Source organism: Scyliorhinus canicula, chromosome 7 (assembly GCF_902713615.1).
Source record: "Scyliorhinus canicula chromosome 7, sScyCan1.1, whole genome shotgun sequence".
Classification (NCBI taxonomy): Eukaryota; Metazoa; Chordata; class Chondrichthyes; order Carcharhiniformes; family Scyliorhinidae; genus Scyliorhinus; species Scyliorhinus canicula.
The window spans coordinates 42533349-42556583 of record NC_052152.1 but is presented as its reverse complement, the minus strand read 5'-3'; the positions used below and the strand labels follow the sequence as shown (position 1 = coordinate 42556583).

The 23235-nt window shown below is 48.6% G+C and overlaps 1 protein-coding gene across 1 annotated transcript in view; it reads left to right on the top strand.

Annotated features, from left to right (window-relative positions):
- Positions 1-1433: 1433 nt before the first annotated feature.
- LOC119969077 (ATPase MORC2-like) overlaps positions 1434-23235 on the top strand; it is a 64310-nt gene continuing 42508 nt past the window's right edge. Inside the window, exons 1-5 of the mRNA XM_038802280.1 lie at positions 1434-1552; positions 1639-1692; positions 7543-7577; positions 10482-10550; positions 17212-17302. Coding sequence (XP_038658208.1) covers positions 1488-1552; positions 1639-1692; positions 7543-7577; positions 10482-10550; positions 17212-17302 — 314 coding nt within the window. The 5' untranslated portion in view covers positions 1434-1487. The remainder of the gene's footprint in view (positions 1553-1638; positions 1693-7542; positions 7578-10481; positions 10551-17211; positions 17303-23235) is intronic.

Genomic DNA, 23235 nt, shown 5'->3' with positions numbered 1-23235 from the left:
ACCGGTTCTTGGAAAGAGCACCCTACCCAAGGTCAACATCTCCACCCTATCCCCATAAACCAGTAACCCCACCCAACACTAAAGGCAATTTTGGACACTGAGGGCAATTTATCATGGCCAATCCACCTAACCTGCACATCTTTGGACTGTGGGAGGAAACCGGAGCATCCGGAGGAAACCCACGCACACACGGGGAGGATATGCAGACTCCGCACAGACAGTGACGCAAACTGGAATCGAACCTGGGACCCTGGAGCTGTGAAGCAATGGCGCTATCCACAATGCTACCGTGCTGCCCGGGTTGTGGGGGTGAAACCCACACAAACACGGGGGGAATGTGCAAACTCCACACGGACAGTGACCCAGATCCAGGAATGAACTTGGGACCTCAGCACCGTGAGACGGCAGTGCTACTCACTGCACCACTGTGCTGCCTACAGATCCAGAGATAGGGGTAATCCCAGGTTAAAGAGGTGTGAATTGTCTCAAGCCAGGACAGTTGGTAGGATTTTGCAAGCCCAGGCCAGATGGTGGGGGATGAATGTAATGCGACATTCAGCCGGGACCTGGGATTCATGTCGCATTACATTCACCCCCCCCCCACATCTGCCTGGGCTTGGGAAAACCTACCAACTGCCCTGGCTCGAGAAAATTCACACCTCTTTAACCTGGGTTTACCCCTATCTCTGGATCTGTAAAGACTTAATTACCTGCAAATGCTCGCATTCAAAGCATTGTCTTGCATCTTTGACTTTATATATATATATATGTTTCTGGAACATACCTCTTCATTTACCTGAGGAAGGAGCTGCGCTCCGAAAGCTAGTGATTTGAAACAAACCTGTTGGACTTTAACCTGGCGTTGTAAGCCTTCTTACTGTGCTGAATAATGGCAATACTGATGAGGCCTCTTGCCATGAATTTGTTGATGTGGGTGGAAGCTGATAAATTGGTTAATTGGGTTTTGTTCTGATCTTAATGATCATATTTGGGCCACTCTACATTTTTGGTTACCTCCTAATTTCTTAGCAGCGGCATGATAACACAGCTGGAGGAGTGCATAGTTCCGATCTTCAAGTCTTGGGCATTGTTGCCAGAATGTTGTAGGAAACAGCCTTCATTGCATCGAGCGCACTCAACCATTTCTTATTATCAAATGGAGTGATCTGATGATAATCTATGATTAATCCAGGACAAAGGTTGGGCACAACATCATGGGCCGAATGGCCTGTTCTGGGCTGTATTTTTCTATGTTCTATGAGTTGACTGGACTTGGAAAGATGCTGGGGTCTTGGTAGAAGGCTGAATTAGATTACCCACTTGTCACTTCTGTCTCTTTTGAAATAGAAAAAAAAACAATGCAATTTTAATTTGAACCGTTGCTTGTTCTCACCTTGACTTTCTGACATGTTAATGGAATGAAGATAGCCGGATTTTGGAGTACGGCAACGACAACTTGGAAAGGTGTGGTTAAAGTAATTATAAAAATGGCAGAGAAGTACCATGAGTTATCCAAAGCTCACCTTGCCTGTGACTATCTTCATGCAAACTCGTAAGTTTAACTGAATAATTAATATTTATTTAAATTTTTGACCGTGGGGACGAAAAGCACTGATGCAATGATTTTTACATTTGCAGAACCACACATCAATTTCTCTTTGGAGCATTGGCAGAATTAGTGGATAATGCAAGGTAATCAATATTATTGCCAAGAGCCTCGACATATGAATACTCAAATATTTATGATCACTGACAAGAGCCTAGACTTATGAATACTCAAATATTTATGCTTTAAGTTGTTAATGTCCAGCTGAAATGTTTTTTAACTGAAGGAAGCCATGGTTCTTTATTGTCATCGAAAGATCAAAACTAATTGAATCGTAAATAACATGAAATAAAAATGAAATGTTGGGAATACTCGAGGAAGTCTGGTAGCACATGTGGAGAGAGAATTTAGGTCTGTGCTGTTCCATCAGAAATGGGTAATGAAGGAGAATGAGAGGGTGAGACAAAGAGCAGTGAGTGTCTGTGATAGGACGGAGGGCAGTAGAGATTAAGTGACACAAGTTTTCATCGTGTCAAGTCAGTGAGTGATAATGAGGCCAGTAAAAAAGCAAAAGATGTATCGCAAGGTACGAGTGACAAGATCCTGAATATCTGCTGGCTGAAAGCAATGAAAAGAAAATTAGAGAAACAAAAGAATTTTTAAAAAGGCCAGCAACAAAATAGGGAAAACAATACGTTATGATCTAAAATGTCGAGTCCTGAAAGTACTCAGTTGAAAGATGAGGTGCTGTTCCACGAGCTTGCTTTGGATCTGCATTGGAACACTACACTGGTGAGTATGAGAAGTCATGAAGTTGGTTTGGAAGGTTGCATCGTCCAAATAGATGTGGCGTATTGGAGAAAATGGAGTCTTTGCTGGAAATAGGACATGAGGAAATGTTGTCAAGTGTCAGCATTATAGTTAATGCTGATTGATTTGAATAAAGTAAATGATCTGAAGTATTTTAGTGAACAAAGCTATGCCAGAGGAGAAGGAGATATCCCTAATGATAGTCGAAGGCAAATATACCTCTTCCTTTCCGAAATAATACATTTTTGGTTACTCGGAGGATTACATTAATATTGTCACACTAAAAACAAGGAGTATAGGCCCTGAAATTTCATGGGGTTCTGTTGGACTTCGGCCATAATGCAGGCAGGAAACCAGTGATACATCCAGGAAAAAGATAGAGACTGGCCGTGCTAAGTAGGTCCCTCTCGGAGTTTTCACAATGACATGTAAGGGGCAGAAATTCTACTCGTTCTTTGGGAAGAAAATGATTGGTGAGCTGGGGGTTCTGTGACTTGCTCTTGTAGCTCAGATGTGTTATAGACGAGGCGAGATGGTGGGATAACTTTCTCCTTTCTCCTCATTTCTTGGTTGTCCACACCAGATGTTTTGGAGGGAGTGTTTGAATGTTGTGATTTTTAGTAATAAACATAAAGCAGGCTTTTGGGTAAATTTAAATCCTGAAGAAAATATATTGCTTAGTCATACCACAGCCCTAAATGTGAACTCCCCTCCCCCCACTCCCACCCCTCCCTCCACACACATGCACAAGTAAAGATGGATTCTGGGAACAGAGCATGCATTTAGATCAGTGTTTTACAAACTTTTTTTCCCGGGACCCACTTTTGCCAATTGGCGGACCTTCGGTACCCACACTGGCTGATGTACGTGACCCATGCCACCCGACCATAGCGACCCAAGCCGGCCAATCTTCACGACACACCATTATTGCTTACCTTTGATGTGACAGGTGAACCTGCTTGGTCCTCACAATCTCACTTGCTTCATCATTCAATGTTACATTTATGCTAACGACTTCAACTGACGATTTAAGTTCCCGCTGCATTCTTTGAAAAAAATTAAGATGTTTGTCATTGAACCCGCCATGTTTAGCCTCTAAATGCCTTTGAAGATTTGAGGGTTTTAAACTTTCATTTGCCAGTACACCCCTGCATAATACGCACATGGGCTTTGCACCCTGATTTGCATTGGCACAATTGTGTCATACCTCAAGAAATCATCTTTAGAACATAGAACAGTACAGCACAGAACAGGCCCTTCGGCCCTCGATGTTGTGCCAACAATGATCACCCTACTCAAACCCACGTATCCACCCTATACCCATAACCCAACAACCCCCCCTTAACCTTACTTTTTAGGACAATACGGGCAATTTAGCATGGCCAATCCACCTAACCCGCACATCTTTGGACTGTGGGAGGAAACCGGAGCACCCGGAGGAAACCCACGCACACACGGGGAGGGCGTGCAGACTCCGCACAGACAGTGACCCAGCCGGGAATCGAACCTGGGACCCTGGAGCTGTGAAGCATTTATGCTAACCACCATGCTACCGTGTTTCTATTGCTTTGTTCCTGACTTCAGTTTCTTCTTAATTGTTTGTTCACCAGAGGCCCTGGAGCTCTGGATACAGCTCACACCAGCACTGCTTTGTCCTGCAGTGGACTCTCCTGTGAAGCTCTCTCCAGCAGATTCAGTTGTGAGATCCTGGCCTGTTTGTGTCAAAATTATTACAAAATAATTCATCTTCAGTTCTTCACACTGTCATGTTGCTTGTTTGCTGGCAGCTACAAAATGAAGGAATCTCTCCTCCATGATTTTGCGCCCAAGGCACTGACATACATGGTGCATGGTACCAGTGTACTTGCTGGGCACGTGACCTTCACTCGGTCACAGCCTCTGGCGAAAAGACTCCATCGTTCATATTTAAAGGCTGGTCGCAGCTGGTATTCTTTTTTTTATTTGAAACTTTATTTCGAATACCTGATTATTCCAGGTTTATGACTTTTTACTGCTGAAAATTGAAACTATTTCAGTTGAACATGAGCATTCTTTCATTTACATACAAACTTTGTTTGAAATTTAGTCCCATTTCTTTAGAAATGTAAACAAGTATAGAAAAAAGTACAACCTTTTTTTTAAACTAACTATGACCTTAGCCGAGATGAAGTAACTTGTCAAACACATCCAATGTCTCAATATTTCTTACTGGTTCTACTGCACTGCACCATCCAAACATCCAAGTCATCTTCTCCATTCTCACCAAAAGCACTTACTTCCTGGATTCCAGAGAGTGGTGACATAAAGTGATGGATATATAGGTTTCTTCCAGTGTTGACATGTGTCAGCCGTATTGACGGGCCTTGTTTGATCGGTATTCCTCACTGACAAACCTGGCCTGGCTTCCTTCTCACCGCCCAGTAGCTGCATCCATCCCAGTCACAGACTGCTGACCACTTCCTGCCCAGTACATCACGTCGGGGGGTGCAAGTGGAGGTTCTGCCGACCTTTGAACAGCTTGACCACAGAGCCGCAGGTTGCATACTGTTGATCGATGGCGGGGGGGGGGGGGGGGGGGGGGGGGGTGGTGAGCCGAGCTGCGCGGAGAGGACCAGCACCTGAGTTGAGCTCCAAGCTGGGGCCACCATGGGTTTGATTATCAACAGAAATGGAAGAAACAAGGGCAGCGCGGTGGCGCAGTGGGTTAGCCCTGCTGCCTCACTATGCCGAGATCCCAGGTTCGATCCCGGCTCTGGGTCACTGTCTGTGTGGAGTTTGCACATTCTCGCCGTGTTTGTGTGGTTTTCGCCCCCACAACCCAAAGATGTGCAGGCTAGGTGGATTGGCCATGCTAAATTGCCCGTTATTTGAAAAAAATGAATTAGGTACTCCAAATTTATTAAAGAAAAGAAACGGAAGAAACATATCACTTAGTCAATTTTTTGGCCCTGATGAGTTTCTTACCAGTCCAGCCCACACTTAGCTTTGACAAAGAGTCATCGGACTCGAAACGTTAGCTCTTTTCTCTCCCTACAGATGCTGCCCGACTTGCTGAGATTTTCCAGCATTTCCCCTTCAGCCCACACTTAGGGCGGGATTCTCCGGCCGCCTCCGCTCGGCAACCGGAGAACCCTGCCACAGGTCAATTAACTTCTCCGTTGCCTGCGCCTCGCCTGTGGCGTTCCTGCGGCGGGCAGGCGGAAGAATCCAGTCCTTAGAATTTATTTTAGCACTGGGGAGCTAAACTCAGAGATTGGGCCACCATTTTGAAAGGGTGTTCCGATAGCTAAGTGAGCTTATGGGTCCCCACACCCACCACCCATGGGCAATGTCACCCCCACACACATGGACGCTACCCCAGACCCCTAAATGAGGACACTCTACTGTGGGATCCCCCCTCTTCAGGTCCCCCAAACCCCTTACAGCAGCCCCTCCTTTGTAGGACCCCAACCGCCTGGAGGCACTCCCCCACCCTTCAAACCCCCCTAACCCTCATTTCATTGGCATGGCCCCTCCCTCAACCTGACCCTTGGCAGTGCTACCCGACACTTGGGCCCCTTGCACTGCCAATTGGCATCCAAGCAGTGCTTTTGCTGGCTTGGCAGTGCCATCCAGGCACCTTGCCAGTGCCAGGGTTGCAGCGCCAAAGTGCCAGCTGGGCAGTTCCATGGTACCCGTGTTCCAGGGGGATGGCCAGGAGGCCACCCTGCACTTACCCTGACCACCCAGGGGTCTCTAGTGGCCCAGGAGACCCCCGGGTGCCGTTCCATCCATGTTTGAATGGACCAGCACTGATCAGCATCCAGCTGCAGCCTCCATGGGGAGGCTGGAGAATCGAGGGAGGATGGTGGATTCCTTGCAGGCAGGTTACAACCTATGTCTGCGAGAGTCATTCAGTCCCGCCGATTTGAGGCGGAGTTCCAACTCCGACGTCTCACAGGACTCCAGAGATTCTCGCGAGGCGCAGAGGCTGTCGGGAGGCTTGCTGCAAGTCCCTCCCGGCATTCTGTGGCCACGTTGTGCTCTTGTTTGAGCGCAGTGCGGCAGGAAAATCGCGCCCATTGTCTTGATCTTCTGCAGTCTGGTGTAGGTAAACCAGAGTTTTTTAAACCTTTTTGCCCAGGACCCATTTTTACCAATCGGCTGTCCTTCGAGATCCACACTGGCCGACCTTCACGACCCGGTGTACAGGGTGCGTGACTTGCTCTCTGCCGCTGCTCCAGGCAGGAAGACTCCAGCAATTAAAAAAAAAAAAAAAAAAAAATTTGCTCCTGGATTAGTGCACTGGTGTCAGGAGGAGGCATTCTGCTCTTCTGGGCTGTGGACCGGCACATTGCTGAGGGGGCACGCATGTGCGGAACGGCCAGCATTCTGAAAACCGGTCACAGCCGGCATATTTAAGAGACATTGGGCAATATTTCCCACAATCGGGAAAACTGTGTCGCATGGCCCCACAACCCTCTGACACCTGCCCGCAACCCACCCACGTGTCACGACCCTGGGTTTGAAAATGACTGAGGTAGACCTACAGTGCTGTTCATAGAATGCATAGAATCACTACAGTGCAGTAAGAGGCTATTCAGCCCATTGAGTCTGTCCAACCCTCTAAAAGGGTATCCTACCTAGAATCAGACCCCCACCCTATCACTTAACACAGTGATCCAACCTAACCTAACCTCTAACCTTTTGGACACTAAGGGGCAATTGATCATGACCAATCCACCTAATGTACACATCTTTTGACTGTGGAATGAACCCGGAAGAAACCCACACAGACACGGGGAGAACGTACAAACTCCACACAGACAGTCATCTGAGGCCAGAATTGAACCCGGGTCCCTGGAGCTGAGAGACAGCAGTGCTAACCATTGTGCCACCATGCTGCTCATGCCATTATGGAGTGTGTTTCGTGATTTTGACCTAGCAACAATGAAAGGTAATATACTTCCAAGACTGTGTGTGATTAGAATGGGTACGTGCAGGTGACGATTTCCATAACATTTTGAAAAGTACGAATTCTTACAATAATGAGCTGCTATTCTTGTCTGACTGGCTGCGTGATTTTATGCTCTAATCCATTTCTGTTATGCTTTATGAGTAGAAACAATCATTAGTTTGATTAATAGCAGACTACCTTTTATGGAAAATTTTAAAAGTATAATAAAACACCTTTTGTGTGCTTGCAGAGATGCTGAAGCAAGGCTATTGAATATTTATACAGGTGAGTCCTTGTTTCAAAATTGAGATAGCAGTGAAAATTGTCCTAATAATTCATTGACAAAATCAATATATTTCCCTAGACTTAGTACTTTCAATATTTTCAATTATAATTAATCGATTCAATTAAAAACATTGCATTTTATTCCAAACATGTTCAAAAATACAACACAAATCAATAGCATTTTCAGCACCCCCACAATTCACATTTTGTACAATGTTTCCCTTTTCCCCTCCCCCCCCCCCCCCACGAAGAATAATTCCTCAAACATTGTCATGAATAGTCCCCACCGTGCCTCAAAGCCCTCCGCTGATCCCCTCAACTTGAACTTGATGTTTTCCAGCTGAAGGTAGTCATACAGCCAGACCGCCACCCCCGGTGGTGTTGCCAATCGCCAATCCAGCAATACCCTTCGCCGGGCAATTAGAGAGGCAAAGGCCATGATATTGGCCCCCATCCCCTCCAGCAGCTCCGGCATTTCTGAAACCCCATTAGGTCCGGCACCCCCACAATCTTCGATATCGTCCCGAACACCGCTTCCCAGTATCGGGCAGCACAGTAGTTAGCACAATTGCTTCACAGCTCCAGGGTCCCAGGTTCGATTCCCGGCTTGGGTCACTGTCTGTGTGGAGTCTGTACGTTCTCCCCGTGTGTGCGTGGGTTTCCTCCGGGTGGACCGGTTTCCTCCCACAGTCCAAAGATGTGCAGGTTAGGTGGATTGGCCATGCTAAATTCTCCTTAGTGTTCAAAATTGCCCTCAGTGTTGGCTGGGGTAACTGGGTTATGGGGATAGGGTGGAAGTGTGGGCTTGTGTAGGGTGCTCTTTCCAAGAGCTGGTGCAGACTCGATGGGCCGAATGGCCTCCTTCTGCACTGTAAATTCTATGATTCTCCAACTTCTCACAGCCCCAGAGCATGTGCGCATGATTTGCTGGCCCTCACTCACAGTCCTCATACTCATCAGCCTGGAAGAACCCACTACTGGTTTCTTGTTCCAATTTTATGCAGACTCTCTTTTATATCTTTGCCTTCATATTCAAGCACTTTTGTATCATATCCTTTGGTATTGTTATAACCTTATGAACCTAAGCGACTACATTTATTGTCCTTTGAACCTGCACCCCAACTTTTTTTGCTCTTACGTGGCAAGAACATCACTTCTATTCAGCATATAATATTTCTTATCTCAAAATGTATCATCTTGCACTTGCTGTTGTTGAACTTCATACTGTTGTTGGTACTGGCATGACAGACAGACAGACATGTGTACAAATCCAGGAACAGAAGTAGGCCATTCAGCCCCCGAACATGCTCTGCCAATTAATAGGCTAAAGCTCTTGAGAGCGGCATTCTGCATCAGTCGACGCCAAAATCAGAAAAGGCGATTGGACGGAGAATTGGTTTCGACGCAAAATCGCGGATGGTGCTGGGTTCACGCCAAATCGCAATTCTCCGGAGCCTCAACAGCGGCATCAATGCGTTCCACTCCACATGTATAGTCAACGATGTTTGCATATCATTAGCTGACCTGACCTGGTATTCTCTGGGGCCTCCAAGATACTCAACCGTCAATGGGGGGAATTCCGATGGTGAAGTTCACTTGTGTTTTTAAAAGTCGTGAAACAGGCGCTGTGGCTGATGCACCCTACTGATCACCCACCTTGGCCCCTGCCTCTGCAGAGGGCCACCGGCTGAATGAGGGCCCTTGCTCCGCCAGCCTCCACCCCGCACCCAACCCTCTGCCATACCACCCCTCTCCCCAACCAGTCGCCATCCGCATCACGTGGCCCAAGCAAGGGCAATGCTCACAGCCCCTCACAGGGGGGTGCCGAATGGGGACCACGGATCATACCAATGGCAAGGGCTGATGGTACCCTGGCAGCAAGGACGGGCGCCAGGGCAGAAGCCCCCACAGTGCCAGGCACCAGCGGGGCCAGAGGTGCGGGAAGGGGTAGCATGCAAGGGAAGGGTCCGCATTGCCATCTGGGGCCACCGTGTAGCCCGGTGGACAGGTTGGGCACCATGCTAACATGTCAGCCTTTCACCCCCGTAGACAATGGATATTGGAAGACAACCAACAATGTTGGCCTTCCTCCTAGTCGCTGCAGCCCTGGGGGATTTACTGTGGCTGTACAAGCTGGAGCTGCTCGAGTGTGCAGCAGCGGAGCTTGTCCAAGAGGAACAGGAGGTAGTTGCTAAGGATGGAGAGCCAACCACCCAATGGGCCAAGGAGGAGGAGGTACAAAGGAGGTTCCAGCAGCGCCCGTCATTTGAGGACCTACCAGACAGCATGCTGTCGAAGAATCCAATTAAGCAGGACAGTGTGACATATCTGCCAGATCATGGTGCAGCTAGCACGGCAGGGGAGGGCGGGAAGGACACCCGCTCAAGGCAGAAATACTTTAGGGATGTCTTCAAAGCATTCCTGAAGAGATCAAACACGCACTCCGACTGATGAGATTGTGACTGACCAATATGGAGAAGCTTTATTTGGGAAGGCACTGAACACATCGATAGACTTTGTTGGGAGCATGTGGAGGCAAATTTGAGGTTTCAGAGAGGGATAGAGCACACAAAGCTCCAAACACCTCATCTGCCTGACCTTCAAGCACCACTTGCCCCACAGTTGACAGATCATGCATCAGACTATTCAGCCATCTTAGAACCCATATATATATTTCTAAAGATGAATATAAAACAAACGTTGATATCACAAATTCACACTTCAAGATTTATGCTGCTGTATCAAAGTTGTATTCAACATTATTCTGGATTCAATGGTAAGGCTTAGTTTCATTCTGACTTGATTTATTCAAATTTTATTTCAACAAATTTTATTACTAGACTTTGGAAGCTAAAACTGGATAAAAATTATACTAGTTTACCATTTTAAGAATTACTGTTTCAGAGATCAATGAAGAATTGAAAGGAGGGTTTATGCTGTGTTTTCTGGATAATGGCATCGGCATGGATCCTAGTAAGTACATTCGGAATTTCTGTTCCCTGTAGTTATGAAAAGTTGACTTTGATGTTTTCCGGATTGTTTGCTGTTGTTTTGCCGGTGAAACCTGTGTGAAATGGGTTTACTCTAATCTGCTGCTGATGTGGTTAAAAAAATCAGGAGCATGGCCCCGGAACTTCATTGTTTATGTTTTTAAACCATGTGCAGAGCAAAGATTCATTAGATTTCAGACCAGCAGGCCTTGAGAAAGCCCTTTTCGCACTGGCAGTTGATACTCCCCTCAATTTAAGCATTAGCCGTTTTAGAGTTGTCTACACTGACCTTGCGTCGCCTTGTGTCACACCCGTGACTAGAAGGATAACTAATACTGATCTGGGTTACGGTTCCTGGAAATATATTAAATAAATTCCTTTTGAGAAAGGAATAGAGAAATGAAAAGGAAATAGGAAAATGAAAGTGAAGAAGCTGCGTTCATGAAATAACCAAAAAGCAAGAAAAGAGATGACGTTAGTAATTGCAAAGTTGTGATTTTTCAAAATATAACTAAAGATGCATGCAACAAAACAGTTGAGATTAAAATTCTAATACTTATGTTAAGATCAAAGTTATCCAAGTACATGACTTTAAATAAGCACAAGTATTTTTTTTTCATGAAAATGAAAATCGCTTATTGTCACGAGTAGGCTTCAATGAAGTTACTGTGAAAAGCCCCTAGTCGCCACATTCCGGCGCCTGTCCGGGGAGGCTGGTACGGGAATCGAACCGTGCTGCTGGCCTGCTTGGTCTGCTTTCAAAGCCAGCGATTTAGCCGAGTGAGCTAAACCAGCCTAAACCATGTATGCTAGCCCTGGACTAGTGAACCAAAAGGTCCAGACTGACTCCTCTGGGTTAACATGCCAAATGTGCAAGTAGTGAGAATTGTTGAGTCAGGTCGGTCAGTGAGGCTTGCTTGTTTCTTGCACAGAAAATTCCTGAAAAGTGCAACTTCAAAGGGAACAAAATTAAACAACTCGGATTTCCTGATTGTAAACAACATAAAAGCTGTAGGAATTCATCAGGAAGAATACATTGACCGGGACTCTCTGTCGGCCGACGTCGGAATCACGACTCCAAAATTGTGGCGGGCGCCGGATTCACACTCAATCGAAATTCTCCGGTGCCTCAATGCGTTCCACTCCGCACGTACAGTAAACATCATGAGTGGGCCCGACCCGGTATTCTCCAGGACCTCAGCGATTCTGCTCCTCCACTGGGGGTAGTTCCTGATGGCGAGGTTCCCTTTTAAAAATCAAAAACGGGCGGCGTGGCTGATGAGATAGAGAGAGGAGGTAGGAGACGCAGAAGCACGACGGTGGGCTTCCGGTCCTGGGGTGGCTAGGGGGTTGGGGGCAGTGTCCAGGCATGGACCGGCATTGTCATTGCTGCGCACCCCACTGACCACTCATATTGGCCCCTGGTTCTTCAGAGTGTCGCTGGCCATATGGATGCCCCCACCCTGTCACCCTTGCATCCCACTCTCCACCATACAACTGCCCCCCCCCCCCCACCCCCAACCAGCCTGTGGGTGGGGCATCATGTGGCCAGCCCAAGTGCAACACCCACAGTTGCCCCGACATTGTCGCGCCAGATGGGGAATGCGGAGCATACTGCTGGCATGGGCAAAGCCAGCCGACGGGATCAGAGGCCTCCTGTAGACAATGGTTTTGGAATTCAACCAACAATGGTGGCCTTTCTCCCAGTTGCTGAAGCCTTGGGGGATGCACTGCAGCTGTACGAGCTGGCGCTGCTCAAAAAAGAGGTGGAAGCTGCAGCAGCAGAGCGTGCCCCAAAGGAACAGGAGGAAGCTGGTGAAGTTGGAGAGCTAGCCGCCCAACAGGCCGAGGAGGAGGAGGTGCCAAGGAGGCGCCGCATGAGGCTTCTAGTGTACCGTGTAGCCATCTCAGATGGTCACCTGCAAAGGACCATGGGAATTATGGCCAACCCAGGACTCAGACAGACTCAGAACTTGTGTGCGTATTTGCAACCCAGATAGCTAGACGCGATCAAAACCCCCGCTCATTTGCATTTTAATGGCCCATTTCCCCAGAACAAAAGAACTGTACTCTTTAACCGATACAGATACAGACTAAGCGACGCCACTTCCCTTTACTCAGAGAGCCCAAACAGCCAAGGTCATGACCGCTAAGGACAACGCCCAGCCATCAAGACACCTGCCCCTTTATTGGCCAAAATCGAAGGCAGTGATTGAAGCCTGTCGAATTATTGGGTCCAAGTTAAGGACCACCCCAAATAACGCGAAATCCCAGAGGGATAAGCAGAGACACAGCCATGTGCTTGGTCTCTCTTGGATCTGGCCTATGCCAACTCAAGTGCAGCATAACGACCAGACAGACAAGTTCAAGACTAACGATCGCTACTAGACGGATGAGCCCAGCAGAAACAGAGCCACTTCTTCCACCCAGCCACGCAAGATCCGGACAAAGGCCTTGTCCATCTGCATAAAGCCGGTTGCCCTGAAGTTAAATATAGGTTATTGTAGTTGTTAGGTGGTAGTTTAACTTGTAGTATTTTGTGTTGCATGTCAAAGTAATCCTTGTGTGTAAATAAACCATCTTTGAACTTGAATTGACTAACTGGTTGTGTGGTCCTTTGATCGATATCCGGTAAAGCCTTGTGATGGTATCATTTGATACCTGGCAACTCTAAAGAGCATCATTATTAATTGGCAACATTATTGGTGACTCTGATGGCGATTGGCAACAACCAGCACCACCTGTCAATCGAGGACCTGTCGGCAGGGCATGACATCAAAGACTGCGTCTGAGCAGGGTTCCCAGGTATCAGCTGCTCTTGTCTTTCTAGATGGTAGTGATTGTGGGTTTGGAAGCTGTTGTCTAAGGAATCTTGGTGAGTTACTGCAGTGCATCCTGTAGATAGTACGTACGGCTGCCACTGTTAGTCGATCGTGGAGAGTTTGAATGTTTTTTGTGAAAGGGTTAGCAATCAAACGGGCTGCTTTTGGCCTGGATGGTGTTGAACTTGTTGAACATTGTTGGAGCTGCATTCATCCAGGCAAGTGGAGAGTATTCCATTACACTCCTGACTTGTGCCTTGTAGATGGTGGACAGGCTTTGAGGGTGGTCAGGAGATGACTTACTGGACATAGGATTGCTAGCCTTTGATCTGCCCTGGTAGCCCCAGTAGTAATGTGGTTAGTTCAGTTTCTGATCAATGGTAACCCCAGGATGATGATAATGGGGAATTCAGCGATGGGAGCGTGACTGAATGTCAAGGGGTGATGACCAGATCCTCTCTTGTAGGAGATGGTCATTGCCTGACACTTCTGTGGCACAAATGTAACTTGCCACTTGTCAGCCCAAGCCTGATATTGTCCAGGTCTTGCTGCATTTGGACATAGACTGCTTCATTACCTGAGGAGTTGCAAATGGTGCTGAACATTGTGCAGTCACCCACAAACATTCCCACTTCTGACCTTATGATGGAAGGGAGGGTATTGATGAGCAGCTGAAGATGATTGGGCCGAGGACACTACCCTGAGGAACTCCTGCAGTGATGTCCTGGAGTTGAGATGATTGACCTCCAACCACCACCATCTTCCTTTGTGCCAGGTATGAATCCAACCAGCGGAGAGTTTCCCCCCTGATTCCCATTGACTCCAGTTTAGCTAGGGCTGCTTGATGCCAAAATTGGTCAGCTGCTTCCTTGATGTCAAGGGCAGCCACTCTCACCTCACCTCTGGCATTCAGCTCTTTTCTCCATGTTTGAACCAAGGTTGTAATGAGGTCAGAAGATGAGTGACCCTGGCGGAACCCAAACTGAGTGTCTGTGAGCAGGTTATTGAAGAGTAAGTGCCGCTTGATAGCACTGTTGATGACTCCTTCCATCACTTTGCTGATGATGGAGAGTGGACTGATAGGTCAGAAATTGACTTGGTTGGATTTAGCCTGCTTCTCGTGTACAGACACACCTGGGCAATTTTCCACATTGCCGGATAGATGTCAGTGTTGTAGCTGTACTCGAACAGCTTGGTTTGGGATGCAGCAAGTTCTGGAGCACAAGTCTTCAGTGCTATTGCTGGGGTATTGTCAGGGCCCATCACCTTTGCAGTATCCAGTGTCTTCAGCCAGACTGACATTTGTGATGCTGGGGACCTCCGGAAGAGGCCGGGATGGATCATCCGTTCGGCACTTCTGGCTGAAGATTGTTGCGAATGCCTCAGCCTTGTCTTTCGCACCTATGTGCTGGGCTAGTCCATCATTGAGGATGGGGATATTTGTGGAGCCTCCTTCTGCAGTGAGTTGTTTAATTGTCCACTACCATTCACAGCTGCATGTGGCAGAACTACAGAGCTTAGATCTGATGTGTTTGTTGTGTAATTGCTTCGCTCTATTACCTGCTGCTTAAGCTGTTTGGCACTCAAGTAGTTCTGTGTTTTATCTTCAGCAGATCAACGTCTCCTTTTGTTGGTGTGCCTGATGTTGCTCCTGGCATGCTCTCCTGCGCTCTTGATTGAACCAGGGTGGATCCCCTGGCTTGATAGTAATGGGAGAGTGAGGGATATGCCATGAGGTTGCAGATTGTGGTTGAATACAATTCTGCTGCTGCCGATGGCCCACAGTGCCTCATGGATGCCGAGGCTTGAGTTGCTAGATCTGTGCGAAATCTATCCCATTTAGCACAGTGGTAGTGCCACACAACACGATTGAAGGCATCAGGCATCCTTAATGGGACTTTGTCTCCACAAGGATTGTGTGGGTGTCACTTCGACCGATCACTATCATGGACAGGTGCTTCTGCAACAGGGGCAGGTAATAGGCGGAACAACCCCCCCCCCCCCCCCCCCCCCCCCCCCCCCCCCCCCCCTCTCTCTCCCAGGCCGGAGAACTCGCCCTGTGGGTTAATTTATACACTTTAATTGTAGATGGTAAAGCTATTTCTTTGATGATAATGTGGTAGGACGGCACGGTGGCACAGTGGTTAACATTGTTGCTTCACAAGGAAGGGTCCTGGGTTTGATTCCTGGCTTGGGTCACTGTCTGTGCGGTGTCTGCATGTTCTCCCCTTGTCTGCGTGGGTTTCCTCCGAGTGCTCCAGTTTCCTTACTGGGCTGCTATCCTAACAATTATGTAAAATTTGTTAATTACAGTAAGAACATAGTTTGTTTCTCATCAAACATCTTGTTAATTACAGTAAGATCAAACTTAAATATTATGTTTCAAATAGAGGGTGGTGTCTGTAATGAGCTGCCTGAGGCATTAGTAGAGGCGGGTACAATTTTGTCTTTTAAAAAGTATTTAATCAGTTATATGGATAAAATGGGTATAGAGGGTTATGGGCCGAATGCAGACAATGTAGACTAGCTTAGTGGTAAAAACTGGGCGGCATGGAGAAGTTGGGCCACAGGGCCTATTTCCATGCTTTAAACCTCTATGATTCTATGATCAGTACATATCATCAGTTCATGAGTACTCAGCCATCATCGCTGATAGATTCCAACCCACAACTAAGGTTAAACTGACAAGTCTGTAGTTACCTAGCTTCTTCCTCCCTTTTTAAATAATGAAAGTTCAAGGGAAAAAGTTAAGTTAGAAACAGTAAATTATTCTTTGGACTAATGCTGTTGACAGGTGGAATATATTATCATCAACAAGACTATTCTCACCTCTACCTACATGTGACTTTGGACGTGCTTGATAACATTGGGCATAAAAAGGAGAAAATGGTTTTCTTGTCGGTATATTATTCACATTGAAAAGCAAGATGCTATGATTGTTATTGGTCTTGCGATGCATAGGGGCAGCACGGTGGCGCAGTGGGTTAGCACTGCGGCCTCACGGCGCCGAGGTCCCAGTTTCGATCCCGGCTCTGGGTCACTGTCTGTGTGGAGTTTGCATGGTTTTGCGTAGGTTTCGTCTCCTCAACCCAAAAGATGCGCAGGGTAGGTGGATTGGGCACGCTAAATTGCCCCTTAAGTGGCAAAAAATGAATTGGGTATTCTAAATTTTAAAAAGGTTTTGCGATGCAAGATATTCTTCAAGCAATTTGCATCCCCTGGTTCCCAGTCCTGAGCAACATTGCCCTTGTCTCCATATTCGGAGCATAATTGAAACAGGCAAGCTGCTGGAGAAGGTCTGCCTTATTCAATGATCCCTTCCACCCACAAGCAGTGTGCCTACCCTCACACCACCCCTTAATGTTGAAACCACCATGTTGAGGATGACAGCTGGGAACCTATGATAGGAGATTTGACAGGAGAAAACACCCGCCAGAAATCTCACTCTTCTTAGACCTTGCAGCTCATCCGCCCAGCCTTGATCTCCCATAGTGACAGTGGGCCCATTTAAACTGTTCCAGAATGACCAAGGCCTCTTGTGCAGTCACCTAACATCAGTGGGGTCACCAAGACTACCCAGGCTGCAGTAGTGGTGCAGTCCAAACAATGGCTCACGTTGTCAAGCAGGGTCCGCTGATTAACCTTGAAGACAGACTTTAAAAGCTCCCTCTGACGAGGATGCTGCTTGGTTCTGTGACTATACACACAATAAACAAATAAATGACAATGAAATGAATTGTCTACCAATTTGTCATCTGTTTATTCTATGGGATATTACACAAGTGAAAAAATACATTATAACACATTTTCTGCATTTCACAGATGAAGCAGCCGATATTATTCATTTAGGAAAGTCTATGAAGAGAATTTCAGATTCCCAGCTCATTGGACAATATGGAAATGGATTGAAGTCGTAAGTTTCAGAGAGGTTTAATTTTGCAGAAAAAAAGGTTCCGCTCTTTGAGTTGGACGGTAAAGAAAATTAAGTTGGTTTCCAGTTTTTTTCCTCTTTAGATTATTGCTTCTGAGTTGCTGGGACCTGGAACTCATAGTCATTACAGTAAAAAAGGAAGCCACTAGGTTAATCAAGTCCATATCAGCACCCTAGAGAAATACAGTTTGTCTCTTTGTGACCATACAGGCACAGTTGGTAGTGGGATTGCTTGCATCACTCCACCCCCACAGGTGCAAAAGGTTACAGACTGCCATATGACCATCAAGACACCTGCAAAACAGTCAGGAGCATTCATTTTTTTGTAATAAATGTTTTTATTAAGGACTTTTCATATTATACAGGACAAAGGTAAGCATGAACATACATTGAAAACAAAAGAAAAAATATATAAATCAGTCATCTTCCGTTATTTGCAACGGTTACAGCTTCTCGTTTTACGTTCTCCGTAGACATTTAGTTCTAAAGAGAAAATGCTGGAAAATCTCAGCAGGTCTGCCAGCATCTGTAGGGAGAGAAAAGAGGTAACGTTTCGAGTCCAGATGACCCTTTGTCAAAGCTATAAGACAGAGAAAGTGGGAATTATTTATTTGTAGCTGGTTCCCCTGTTTCGCTCTTCCCCTTTTCTTCCGGAACCCCCCTCCCCTCTAGTCATCTGGCATGCTTTCATTCCTCATCAGCTCTTATATCCTGTTCTGTTAGGTTGGAGTGATGCTGTCTATTTTGTTATTCGATGGGCATGGTTGGGCTCCATGCCTCTTTGTTCCCCCTCCTTTCCCCTTTCATTGTTATATTGTGACTACCCTCTCTTTTTTGGCTTATTGGCTGTTGGCTACACACAGGCCTTGGAACAACTGGGTGAATGGTTCCCATGTTTTTGTGGAAGCCCTCTTCCAACTCCTGGCTGGCGAATTTGGAGAAATTCCAATAGGTCGGACAACCAATCTGCAGCTTTGGGTGGTGCTGCTGATCGCCAGTCGAACAGGATTTTCCGGCGGGCGATTATGGAGGCAAAGGCAACGGCATCGGCCCTCCTCATGAAGAGATCTGGCTGTTCTGATACCACGAAGACTGCCACCCTTGGGAAAGGCTCCACCCTGATCCCCACCACTTTGGACATTGCCTCGAAGAAGGCTGTCCAAAACCCAACAAGTCTGTGGCAAGACAAGAACATGTGGGCGTGGTTGGCCGGCAGCGCCGGCCCTAGGGTTGCTGGCGCCACGGGCAAGCTGAACTTCGGCGCCCTTCGGGGGGGTGCGGGGCCGGGGGGGGGGGGCGGGGGGGGGGGGGGGGGGCCGGGGCGGGGGGGGGGGGGGGGGGCGGAGGGGGGAGGCGGGGGCGGGGGGGGGGGGCGGAGGCGGGGGGGGGCCGGAGGGGGGCAGAGGGGGGTGGCCGGAGTGACCACCAGCGAGCCTGGATCCATCCGCCATGTTTGTGCGGGGCGGCCTAAGGGAGGGCGGCCACTGCGCATTGCGCTGGTTGGCACCGGCCCAACTGCGCATGCGCGGGACCCGCACTCCTTGATGGCGCCCCCTAGCACATGGCGCCCCGGGCGACCTGACCGAGTTGCCGGTACCCCTTGAGCCGGCCCTGTTGGGCCGGACCTCCTTCGCATTTTCCTCCACCTCCGGGAAGAACCTGCTCATTTGGGTTCCAGTTAAATGGGCTTTGTGTACCCTTTCAGCTGCATTAGGCTTAGCCTTGCACAAGTGGAGGTGGAGTTGAACCTGTGTAGTGATTCGCTCTAGAGTCCCCACCCTAATCCAAACCCCAAGTCTTCCTCCCATAGATGTTGCCACAGTTCCCCTTCCCTAGGATGTCGATTTCCAGTAGGTCTAACAATGACTGTCCTCGTTTCCCTGCATAAGAGGTTTTTGTCCTACATGTATCTTAGCTTGTTCTCCCCTGTCAACTGGAACTTCTCTGTTAGTTCCTCGAGTGATGTCAATCAGTTGTAGTCCCTAACTGTCAGCGTCCACACCCCCCCCCCCACCACCACACATCCTGTCTCCACCTTTTGAAGGTAGCGTCCATTGTCACGGGCATAAACCTGTGGTTGTTGCAGATGGGGACCTTATCGAATATTTTGGTTAGCCCAAAATGCTGTTACTTTTGGGTCCACGACCGGAGGGTTGCTATCACCACTGGGCTCGTTGAGCATTTATTTAGTGGGGATGGAAGTGTTGCCGTGGCCAGGGCGCAGAGAGAATTCACTCTGCAGGAGCCCTCCTCCATGAACACCCACTCAGCTTCTAACTCCTTTATCCATCCCTTCACCCTCTCTGCGGTTGCCTCCCAGTTGTAATAATGCAGGTTTGGGATGGTTCTCGTTCTCTTCAGTACCTTTTGGGGATCCTCGGGTAACCTCCCACATATATACACACACATACACACACACAAACTCTATGATCAGCTGAAGAAGGCCTTGTGGATGTGGGTGGGGGTGGTTCCAAACAGGAAGAGGAACCTGGAGAGTACATTCATCTTGATCTTCTGTCCCATCTCTGAAGGTTCTTTTTTATTTCTTCCACCAGACTGGTCAGGTTCCATTTGTGGATCCCTGTCCAGTCATGAAAGATTTGGATCCCCAGGTAGCGGAATTTGTGTTGGGTCTGTTAAAAGGCATTCCCTCCAGCTCTGCTCCTACCCTTGCGGGTTCACCGGGAAAACCTCATTTTTGCACAGGTTGAGTTTGTAGCCTCAGAAGGCTCCAAACACTTTCAAGAGCACCATGATTCATTTCAAGCTGCTTCGCGGGTCAAGGATGTAGAGGAGCAGGTCATCCATATAGAGCGGTAGGATCTTTCACGTCTACGTTTAGCAGTGAAATGCATCTGCATTCTGTTGGGTCTTTGTCTTCCTTGGGTATCAGCGGGATTGAGGCTTGTGCTAGTGTAGGCGGCAGGGTGCCTCCCGCCAGCAAATCTGTGAACATCTCACGCTGGTGTGGGGCCAGTGCTTTGTAGAAGTCTGGTCCCGGTGCCTAATCCGCCTGCTTAGAATTGATGCTCTCTATGATTTCTCCCAGTTCTAGCTGTGCTTCCAGCCCCCGTTTCCTATCCTCCCCATGACTGGCATGCCCAGTCCATCAAGGAACTGCTTTATCCTCCAGTTCCCTGTTGGTGGCTTGGAGGTGTTCAGCCCCTGGTAGAAGCTCTCAAATGCTTCGTTGACCCTTTTCTAACTCCGCTAGTAGGTTGCTTCGCTGTCCCTAACCTGAGCTATTTCCCTTGTGGTTGCCTGCTTTCTCAGTGGTTTTTCTCCATGCTCATACAGGGTCCCCTGTGCCTGGTGGAGGTGGTGCACTGCTTTCCTCGTGGAGATCAGGTCGAAGTCCATTTGTAACTTTTCCTCTCCACTAGGAGCTATACTGTCGGAGCCTCGGAGTATCGCCAGGTCTACTTCCAGTATGGAGTTAAATAGCTGTTGCCTAGCCACCCTCTCTGCCCTAACTCTTCATGCTTTGTAGGATTTAACTTCATCCCTGATCACAGCCTTCAGCGCCTCCCAGAACATGGAGGGCAGGCCTCACCATTCCGGTTATAAGTAATATACTGTTCTTTCATCTGTGATATTTTATCGCAGAAAGCCTTATTGGCCAAGGGGAGCGTTGGGCAGGGCCTGTCTGCAACCTCACAGCCACATAATATGGAACGTAGTCGCAGATTACAATCGCGAAGCACTGATTTCCCTTCTAAAAAGAAGTCGATCTGTGAATACACATTGTGTACCTGGAAGAAGAAGAAGAACCTCCTTTTCCCCCTGGGTGGAGCGCCATGGGTCCACGCCCCAGCTGCTCCGTGAATATGCCGAGTTCTTTCACCGTGTTGGACGTCTTTCCTGTTTTGGGATTCAACCTGTCTATCCGTGGGTCCTGTACATAGTTGAAGCCCGTCCGTCCCCGTCCGTCCCCCCCCCCCCCCCCCCCCGGCCCCGCCCATGATTAGCCGATGCGTGTCTGTGGTGGGAATTGCCACCATGGTCTTTTTTTATAAACTCTGTGTCCGTCCCAGTTGGGAGCATACACATTGACCAGGACTTACCGGTGCACCCGTCAGGACACCGCTGACCATGACGTTACATCCCCCTGGGTCCGTAACTGTCCTTGTCGTCGTTACATCATCTACTTATTTAGCAGTGTGGCTGACCCCCGGCTTTCGTCCCATAACAGGAATGATAGGTCTGTCCCACCCAGCCCTTCCTTACCCACAGTCAATCCTTCTCTCAGGTGCGTCTCTTGGAGGAAGATTATATTGGCTTTCATACTTTGCAGGTGGGCGATGGCTCGGATTCTTTCACTGGGCCATCAAGTCCTCTGACGAGCTGAGTGACTATACTGATGGGGGGGGGGGGGGGTGTTTGTCCCCCTCCTTCTGCAGGATTAACCATACTTACCTGGTGGATGGGCCCTTGCACCCTGGGGTTTCCTTGTTTGGGTGCCATCTAAAATGGCCACGGTCACCGTTCTCTTAATGAAGCCTGATCCCTGCCTCCAGGGTTTCCCATTGTCAGGGCCACCCAACGTTGCCGCCAACTGTGTGTATGCCATGTGGGTGCGCCCCTGCACTCCGGGGTTTCCCTTTGTTGAGGGACCCTCCAAAGTGGTTGCTTGCAGCGCCACCTTGTTCCAAGTATGTCCTGCCGTAGCCAGCTGAATGTCCTTCTTCTCTTTGCTCCACCCCCGCTCCGCTCTTTTCCCTCTGTTCCTGCCCATCGTCATCCCCCTGTTGCTGATATCTGGGCCCCCCCCCCCCCCCCCCCCCCCCCCCCCCCCCCCCCCCCAACCACCACACCCCTTGAGGGAGATGCGCTATAGCCTCTCTTTCCTGCACACTTCCTGGTGCTAGTCAGGTGCCCCCCCCCCCTCGCGGGGTTAGTTGTGTGTCCTCCCATCGCCCGTTTTCTGAGCTCCCTAACTGCTCCCCTCGCCCTCTCCTGCACCCTGCTGCCCTCGCTCTTCCCTTTTTCATCTCTCTTCCCCAGACGAGGCAGTGAGGTCCGGCAAAAATTGTTCATCAAGTTGGTTCACAGTTAGAAAATTAACAAGTGAAGTCTCTTCCAATGATATCTTCACCGCTGTCCCTGCTGCCATTTCTCCAGTCCATAGGGACCGTGAAAAAGTGCTCCCTGCCTTGGAATGTGACCCAGAGTTTGGCCAGGTACAGCATCCCAAACTTTACACCGTTCTTGAACAGGGCAGCCTTCGCCTTGTTGAATTCTGCCCGGCGCTTGGCCAGGTCAGCCCCAATGGCGCCTTGATTGGTTTTCCTGGTATTTGGTTTTCCCCTTCAGACTTCACTATGTCGTAACCAACCTTGCTACTCCATTTGATCATCGCCCTGGTCTTTTACGGCCTTGTCCAGCTCTTTGATGGTTTTTTCGTGAGCTACTAGTCATCTCTCCACTTTGTCCGGGGCCACCTGTATGGTCGCCAGAGCTTCTGCGACCACACCCCTGACTGTAGCTTTGATGTCGGCTTCGTCTCTTGTGTTCTCTCAGTTCCCTAGAGAGAAACATCTCCCACTCATCCCCTGGCATTGTGGGGGGGGGGGGGGGGGGGGGGGGGGGGCTCCTTGTGCGGCAGATCGGACCTTCCTGTTCTGGGGGGGCCCGAGTTTCGCCGCCTTGTGCCCACCAGCTCAGCCATTTGTTTCTCCTGGCTTTTTCCACTCCTCGTTAACACGTGGCCTCTGGAGTGGCTGTTGTTCAGCATTTCCCTTCACGTTGCTGATGGTTGAGGTGTGGGGATGTTTTATCTTTCGTATTAGCGGCCTATTTTTGAGTACGTGGGAGGAGAGCCACTTGATGTGCGACTTCCCATCACGGGAGGTCAGTCAGGGGCGTTCATGAACAAGAAGAGATTCCACTGAACATTATAGTACTGGTCTGTGTAT